Source organism: Condylura cristata, unplaced genomic scaffold (assembly GCF_000260355.1).
Source record: "Condylura cristata isolate star-nosed mole 26May11 unplaced genomic scaffold, ConCri1.0 scaffold00033, whole genome shotgun sequence".
In the NCBI taxonomy this organism is placed as follows: domain Eukaryota; kingdom Metazoa; phylum Chordata; class Mammalia; order Eulipotyphla; family Talpidae; genus Condylura; species Condylura cristata.
In genome coordinates this window covers 16,230,596-16,238,717 of record NW_004567134.1, presented here as the reverse complement: position 1 = coordinate 16,238,717, position 8,122 = coordinate 16,230,596, and the positions used below count along the sequence as shown (strand labels likewise).

The 8,122-nt window shown below is 59.0% G+C and overlaps 2 protein-coding genes across 2 annotated transcripts in view; both read right to left on the bottom strand.

The window, feature by feature from the left end:
* Positions 1-414: 414 nt before the first annotated feature.
* Positions 415-1,202, bottom strand: GHRL (ghrelin/obestatin prepropeptide). The gene is made up of 3 exons (XM_004692229.2): positions 1,162-1,202; positions 815-930; positions 415-639 (listed from the first exon to the last, which is right to left on the bottom strand). The coding sequence occupies exons 2-3, from the start codon at positions 920-922 to the stop codon at positions 415-417; spliced, it is 333 nt and encodes a 110-aa protein (XP_004692286.1). The 5' UTR covers positions 923-930; positions 1,162-1,202.
* A 4,732-nt stretch (positions 1,203-5,934) lies between these two features.
* SEC13 (SEC13 homolog (S. cerevisiae)) overlaps positions 5,935-8,122 on the bottom strand; it is a 9,235-nt gene continuing 7,047 nt past the window's right edge. Inside the window, exons 7-10 of the mRNA XM_004692228.2 lie at positions 8,043-8,122; positions 7,588-7,711; positions 6,870-7,016; positions 5,935-6,372 (exon numbers count right to left, since the gene is read on the bottom strand). The exon at positions 8,043-8,122 is cut by the window's right edge and continues 1 nt beyond it. Of these exons, the coding sequence (XP_004692285.1) occupies positions 6,259-6,372; positions 6,870-7,016; positions 7,588-7,711; positions 8,043-8,122 (465 nt within the window). The 3' untranslated portion in view covers positions 5,935-6,258. The remainder of the gene's footprint in view (positions 6,373-6,869; positions 7,017-7,587; positions 7,712-8,042) is intronic.

Sequence of the window (8,122 nt, the reverse complement as noted above, 5' to 3'; positions counted from 1 at the left end):
GTTCTCCTTTCCAGCTCCTCTCAGACCGCACTGGTCTTAGCTTGTCCTGCGGCGAACCTGACAGCCGCTGGCCTAGGAAAACGCTGTGCCCTCGGTGCTCCGTGCCCGGCCGCCCACAGGGCAGCACCCCGCCGGCTCTGTTGCCCGGTGGTCTGAGAGGTGGTTTATTGCGTGAAAAGGCGGGTCCTGTCTGCAAGGCACCCCATTCTCCCTCGAGGGCTGAGACCGCCTCCCCCTTCACCCGGCCGTGACCACGGTCACTGAGGTGCTGGAAGGGAGCTCGAGGCCCTCGCTCCTGCCTGTGCCCTGGACACCTTCAGGTCAAGCCCCCTCTGTTCCTCGGTGCCGTCATCTCTTGCCACCCTGGCTGCTAGCTGCCCTTTGCGGTCAGCCCTGAGCGGCCAGCCCCCACGCTCAGGGCTCCTGGCCTCGCTTCTGGTGCAGCAAGGGGGCTGCTCTCGGCCTGGGTGTGGCCCCCAAGCTCCCGCCGCCGCCGCCGCAGAAGCGAACACCGCGCACCGACCGGACCTCCAGCTCGTCGTCTGCGCCTCCCGCCCGGCTCCCGGCTCCCGGGCGCAGCCAGCCCTCCAGCGCTCGGGGCTGCGGTTTGGCCGCGGGCTTCTTGGACTCCTTCCTCTGCTGGAGAGAGGAGGCGTTTTCTCAGGGCCGGAGCCCCACATCCTGCTGAGGTGGGTGAGCCTGGGCGGGCTGTTCTTGCTCGAGGCCGAGGCTGGAGCACGAGGCCTGCAGGTGCAAGCAGAGGCTTTGGGGGAGCAGCGCGGTGGGTACCTCGCACAACCTGGGCTCCTCTCACCTGTACTTTCTGGTGTTCTGGGCTCAGGAAGCTGGAGCCCCCCCAGGTCAGGTCTGCACAGAGCACGCTGAGGAGCAGCAGGCAGCAGAGTGGGGCCGGGGAGAGCATGGCCGCGGCTGGGGGGACAGAGGGCTGTGGTAGTGGGCGGGCGGGGGCAGCCAGCCTGCCCCGAGCCCACGCTGCTGGGGTGCGGCGGCCCTGGAGACTTCCCCCCGGATCTGTGGGTGCTGCACTAGTGCTCCTGGCCCACCCCATGCCGGAGGGGCTCCCCAGGAGCTGTGCCTTTCCTTAAGGGGCTGATGAAGGTCCCTGGGGGCGAGGGTGGCGCCCCCCCAGCCTCTCAGCACCTGGTTGCCAGTAGTTCAGAGCGGCCGGCAGTCCGGGCAAGGGGCCGTCACCCCCACGCACAGAGCAAGAAGAGGGTGCCCACCTGGGGTTCGGGTGGCGCCCGAGGCTGCGGCCCTTTTATAGGAGGCACTGTTTGTCCTGGCCAGCAGCCCCGTGCTGGGAGGGAGCCGTTTACATTCCTTGGACGCTAGGACAGCCGCGCCTGGCGGAAGCTGACTGGCTGGCCAGCACTTTGCTCCAGCCCCCCTCCGCGTGGCCCCGCGCCTCTGTGGTTAGGTGGGAGCAAGGGGAGTGGCCTGCAGGGCCAGGCTGGCCGTGCTGCTCTGAGCGCTTGGCTTGCCCCCTTTCTGGAAATCTCTGCCCACCCCTGTCTCTTTCCTCGATGGCCAGGAGCTTTCCCGTGTCCCACCCTGCGGGTCTGACGTCGCCAGGTCCACACCAGCCTCTGGGGCACGGGGAGCCCGCCAGCACTTCTCAGGCCTCCCCGGTGGGGCTCCCCGTTCACTCCAGCCGAGGGAGCTGCCACAGGGCAGCGCCGGCTCCGAGGCGGCCTCCACCTTGTTCTCCGGGGTTCTGTGGCCAAGCCTGGTCCCCTCTGGGTGCGGCCTGAGGACTCTGTGTGGCTGTTTCCACTGTGTCGCCCATCAGGTTGCTCTGACCTGCTGGGCGCTTTGTGGTTCGGGCTGGACCTACCTGTTCACTTGCAATTGTTTGTGCTGCGAGTGTCACACCCCAGGTCACGTATTTCTGTTTTGTGAGCTTTATGGTTTCCGGTTTTACATTCGAGCCTTTCAGCCATCCATCGCCAGTTGGTTTCCCTGAGGGGTGTGAGGTAGGAGACGCCCCCAGGCCCACAAGACTCGCAGGCATGGGCCACGCCCGGTGTTCTAGAACGAAGAGCATTGCCATGATGGGCTTCCTCGCCGGCCAGCCTGCTGCACCTCATCGGATGCCCAGGTAGTGACACCTCAGGGCTGAGAGAGTTGTCTACAGCAGCTCTGGCACTTCAGCGGAGGGCTCGCTTGAGGTTGGGGCTGGGTGGGCTGAACCTCTTACTGAAAAATACCAAGTCCTGACGCTGGCTCCGGCAGACTGTCATGGAGGCACCAGCAGGGCGGGTTCGAGGCCGAGTAGAAGGCGGGACTGAGTCTGGGGGCTGAATCTGCTCAACCCAGCGGCGTCAGCGCGCCCTGGAGCCCGCCGGGAGTCAGCTTAGGTACGTGGGCCCCAGCGCCACAAGGGCAGAGGTGAAACGTGGGCGTTTGCTGAGTGACCACCCCCCCCAAACCAAACAACCCCAAACCCAACCATGGTGACCGGGCAGCTGCTGAGACACGAAGGGCCTGCTTGGTCCTGACCCGAGGCCTGTGGAGGCAGGGCCGCAGTGTTGATCTTAGATAACCCACCCACTGGCTGCGTTATCTTTGGAGACCTGGAAGGTCACCGGAGATGGAAACCTCCCTGACCACATACCTGGGAGTCCAGGCTGGCTGGGGAAGAGAGATTATCTCGTTCTTTCTAGTATTTATTACAGGTTTTTGCTGTGTGGACACCATGAGGCTCACGTAGAACAGCTTGCATGTGTAACAGTCTGTTTTAAGTTGGTAATAGCTAAAATTTGAACATATTCTAAAGTGCTAATTTTTACTCCCAATATTTTTTGTAAACACTTAAAATAGTTATGCATTTGAGAACTGTGGTACAGGTCAGCGGGGGTAGGGTGGGGCAGGGGAGGCTTCACGAGAGACAAAGCGGGGAGCAGAACAGGCGGATCCTCTGAAATCCAGTGCTTTGGGGAGCAGCGGGGACACAGGAGACGTCTGTGGCGCTCTGTGGTCCCTCCCTGGCCGGGGATTGAACTCGTGCTGCAGTGGCTGCAGGTAGCTTGATGGCGCGGAGACTTCCTGCTGCTTTGAAGCTTCTCTCCTTGTCTGGATTTTTGGCAAGTCATTGCCTTGCTGTGGGTCTCTTTTGGTTTTCCCATTTGGACCTCTCCAGTCTTCCTAGATCTGCACGTCCGTTTCCCTCCCCAGGTTAGGGACACGGGTAGCCATTCTTCAGTAGGGTTTTCTACCCCTTTTCTCTTCTGGACACCTGTGAGGCATTTGAATAGCCTGATGTTATGCCCCAAGTCCCTAAGCATACTCCCCCCCCCCCCTTTTATTTCTCATTCCGTTGCTGTTCTGATTGCATTTCTCCACCTCGTCTTTGAGCTCACGGTTCCCTTTCTTGTTCCATCTGGTCTGCTGTCAGGGATCATTTCTCAGATTTTTGACTTCTGTGTGGTACTTTCTTGTAGCTTCCTTGTTGACATTCTCACTGTGTTCATCTGTTGAGAAGAGTTTGGGGCACATCTTTATATTCATTGCTTCAGAATCTATGAAGTAATTATCACCTCCACTTCAGTTTTATTCTCTGTGGTTTTATCTTGTTCTTTCCTTTGGAACTTTCATTGTGCTTGGCTTTCTGTTCTGGTTTCTCACGTTAGTTGAGACAGCTGCTCCTCCCAAGTCTTGGTTGGCTGGGCCTGTGTGGCCGAGCCTCACCGCGTCCTGCCGCCTTAGACCTTGTCCCCTAACCTGGGTGCTTTGCTAAGCAGCCCACTTTGTATGTCAAGACCAGTCAGTTTCCTAAAGCTGTTTCATTTATTTTGTTTGGTTTTCTAGTTCTTATGGCTGTTAGTCCCTCTTGGGTGGACACAACTCTTTCAGCTCATTTTTAAAGGAAAGCCATGAATTAGCTCCTAGTCTTGACACTTCTTGTATAGTGGCCGCGGAGTTTTATTTTCAGAATGTGAATACTTAGTAGTACTAGTTTTTAATTTTAAAAAGATTTAAAAAATACATACAAGAGGGCCCTCCCTGGTGGCGCAGGGGGTTAAAGCGCAGCACTGAGAATCTAAAGCCGCTTCCACAAGAGTTCGATTCCCGCCTGCCCCGGAGGTGACCACATGGCACAGCAGACCTCTCCTGACCCGCCCGCTGCTCCCCTCAGCAGTGGACTTTGTCCATCTGCCTGTTCTGCTCCCCACTCTGTGTCTGGTGAAGCCTCTCACTGGCCCGAGCCTCTGGCCTGTACCCCAGTTCTGTATGCACAAATAAATCTTAAAAAAAGTGCTAAAAAAATACAAGAACTGGGGTACAGGCCAAGGTACCCCAGGGGGGAGGAGGATGTGTTTGAGAGGATTCACCAGAGACAGAGAGGGGAGCAGAACAGGCAGATGGACTGGAATACACTGCTGAGGGAGCAGCGGGGAGACGCGAGGTCTGCTGCACCCTGGGGTCACTCCCTGAATGGGGCTTGAACTCGGGCTACAGCGGCTGCCGGTATCTTCATAGTGCTGCGCTTTACCCTCTTGCACCAGGGAGGGGAGGGCCCTTTTAATGGAAATTCTTGGCTTAACTGGCTTACAGGGTTGAGATTGTTTTTGTGTGAGACGGGTTTAAGAGAACTGACTGCCCCTCTCACTTTGTGTAACCAGAATTTGAGATTACTCAACACTTACCTCATTTGGGAATGGCGACTGCCCTTTAGATTGCCACGTGGTCTTTCCACTTGACTAATTGCCGATGTTGTGGTAATGTAGATGGATTTCTCTTTCCCAGGAATGGCTAACGTGGCCACTCTAAACACAGACTGCAGCTTGTGGTGCTTTTTCTTTGGTGGTGTAACTAAGATAACACAAGGCCAGGAGCCCACTGGCCAGCCTGTGGCCTGTTCTGCTCACGCTGATTTGACGATAGTACTAGCCGCCGCGGGGATGGCCAGGCCTGCCCTGGGGGGCAAGCTCACGAGGGAAGGCAGAATGTGTGCAGAGCTGAGCAGGTTCCAGTGTGGGCTGCATTGCTGAGAAGTCCACAGAGGCGTCGCCTTCCTGGACACTGGGAGGCGGGAAGGAGTTTCTGTACTCGCAGAAAGCCTGGATTTTGTGGAACGTCTTGCGTGGCTCAGTGACCCTGGCCCTGTTTTCTCAGCTCAGGTGGCTCCTCCTCTTGCCTCTTCCGCATTATGACCCAAGATGTACTTACTAGAGGCGCTGCTGCTCGAAAAGCAGGCGTAGAGGCTTCCACTTAAGTCTTCTGAGGCAGGTGGTCTGAGGGGTATCTCAGCGCCCCGTGTCCAGTGTGGGCCTGGGTCACACCCTCCCTGACCCCACAGGGGGGCACCAATGGGGGAGCCGCAGGGCTCCACGCTGGCTTTGCATGTGACAGCAGCCTGCCGGGGCAGGCCAGTGTCCTCTCTAGGCTTGTCACGTGCCCCGTGTGGCGAAGAGCCCAGCAGGTCTCTGCCATGGTGGCTGCTGTTCTGACTGCTGTTTGAGGCGAGGGGCCCGGGGCTTCTGCTGAGAAGCGCTCTCCGGCTCAGCTCAGGGTCCGCTGGGTTAAGACCAGGGCCCCAGTCTGGACCACAGGCCCCTCTCTTCACTGACAGGGACCATGAGCTGGGCCACAGCTGTGTGTCTGGCCGTCTCAAGTTTGGTTAGGCAGTGGCCCAGCCCAGCACGTGGCGGGCGCCTCACAGGCAGGAGCGCGCTGTGGCCCTTCCACAGGGCAGACTCGGTAGTCCTGTCTGAGGCGGCTCTGTGCCAGAGAGGACGCTGCCCAGGGCTGCGCCCAGGGCCTGCACTATAGTGCCGCACCAGTGCTGCACGTCAGCTGCATCAGAAGGCGCTCACAGTGACACTCCCACGGCAGGGTTGAGCAGGCCGCGGAGGACCTGGGTCTGGTGGCTGTTCCTGTGCCAGCACGTCGACTGACAAGACACAGCTTCCTAGGGCCATGAATGCAGCTGTAGTTATAAGCAACATGAGTTTATTTAATTACTCTGAAAACAAAAGCTCCCAAATAATGCCGAAACCCGAAAGGTACATATAAATGGCCACAAGTATTTTAAAATAATAGATCTGACGATCATTTGTACTTTCCCCTGACGACATGAGGGCTTTCAGCCGGACAATAAATTACACACCACAGCAAGTCACGTTAAGGCAGATGGCCGGCCCGCCCGTGGTGCGTGCGTCCTGCTCTGGGAGAGGGGCCTTCCGGGCGGGGCCCTTCCCCGGCAGGCCGGCCAGCCGGTCCAGGTGGACGCAGGCATCACTGCTCGTTCTGCTGGCTGTCTGTGGCGGAGGCGGACACGGAGCCCTGGCCCTTGTTGACGTCGCTGATGCACACCCATTGACCGTCCACCGACTCCTTCCACAGGGTCACCTGCAAGCCAGGCACACACAGCCTGTCACGGCCTGCGCCCTCCGGGCTCCTGGGTGTGCTGCAGAGCGCAGGTCACCGTGCCGTGGGAGACAGCACTCGCCTCGGCCCCCGCTGAAGTCCCATCAAAATGTAAGTGAACGCGCACGCAGGCGGGGGGTGAACACAGCTCGGAGGAGCGTGCAACAGGGATGCTGCCCAGCCGGGCCGGCACCGCCGTGCTTCCCAAAGTGGGGTGCCCAGGCCAGAGCGCTGCATCACCTGGGAGCTGTCTAAGAGGGCAAGTCCTCGCGCAGCCCAGACCTGATGCGGCGCTCTGGGGAAGGGAGGCAGTCTGCTAACGAGCTCCACCACGCTCACGTTTGTGAGCTGGTAGAGAAAGCCAGCAGCAGGCCCGGGGGGGGGGGGGGCGCCCACATGCTGAGACTTGACCGTGTAATGCAGGCGCCTAGCATGGGGCGAGAGCTCCACTCTGCTTTCCAGTGGGCGAAGGGGTGTACCTTGTTGTCTCCGCCTGAGACGGCCAGGATGTTGGCGGTGATGGACCAGCTCACGTGCCACACCACATTGTTGAACTTGTGCAGTAGTTTCGGGGACCACGTATTGCCCGAGGCGTCATCACAGGTCCAGATGAACACGCGCCCATCCTGGAAGACCAGTGCGGCTCAGGCGAGGGCAGGGCCCGCGGTGCCGCCTCCAGCCATGCATCCAGCCTCGACGAGCCGCTTCAGCTCAGCGCCCCTATTTCACCACTCCATCAGGTTGAGGGCCCCCCCACCCTTCTCTGAAGTTTCCACCTCTAGGTGTCCTTGGGGCTTTCCTTCTGCTTGTCAAGCCACCTGCTAGGTCCAGCTTACTGTGGTTTCATTTCCCAACCAGGTCGTGGGCTGCCTAGCCAGCCAGCTCACAGAACGGGTGAAAGCCCCCTCTTGCATTTCCAGCCACAGAACAGCTCAAGGGCCATGAAGCCATGAAGCCCTTGCCCCTTAGTGTGCTGTCTGGCAAGAGCAGGCAGGCAGATCTTAGAATTTTCCACTGGTCCCGCTTGGCTTCAGTGGAGGAAAACGACTCATGGCTTGTGACCAGGACGTCACCTCATGAAGACCTGGCACCAAGCATACCTGTGGGTAAGGTGTCCTTATCGCTACCAGGTCTTGCGCTGAGGAAGACTGCCAGGTTGATGGGACTTTAGTGAGAAAATAACTCTGGGCTGCTGACCTGGGAGCAGCTGGCAATGGTGCTGGTGGGCAGGCCGATGGAGGGGGCCCAGGCCACGTCTCGAACCCAGTCGCTGTGTGCTTCCAGCTTCTGCTCCTCCTTCCACTGGCCGTCCTCCTCCTCCCTACGGGGACCACAAGGAGGATCTAGCAGGGGCCACCCGCAGCTCCATGGTGTGTGTGTGTGGGGGGGGGGGTGCTACGTGTCGGCCCTGGAAGATGAGGAGGGGCCCCCTAGAAGGGGTTCCATTTTGGTTTGGATGCTGCTCACAATCAGGGGAGGCGGCCCGAACTTTCGAGCTACTGACTGAGACTGAGCCTTCGAGCCCTCGAGCTAGCTACTGACTGACTTGACTGACTGACTGACTTGACTGACTTGACTGAGCTACTGGGGAGCCTTCGAGCCCGCTACTGACTGACTGAGCTACTGGGGAGCCTTCAGAGCTACTGACTTACTTCCACAGCTTGATGAGGTTATCACAGCCGCCCGATGCAAACTTCTTGACATAGTTGGGCCTCTGGCCTGATGGCTGGTC

Excerpts from the sequence above, each read along its gene's own strand:
- GHRL (XM_004692229.2), bottom strand. The coding sequence starts at position 922 with ATGCTCTCCCCGGCCCCACTCTGCTGCCTGCTGCTCCTCAGCGTGCTC. Across the intron at positions 640-814 it reads CAGAACACCAGAAAGTACAG|CAGAGGAAGGAGTCCAAGAA; the intron begins GTGAGAGGAGCC and ends TCCTCTCTCCAG.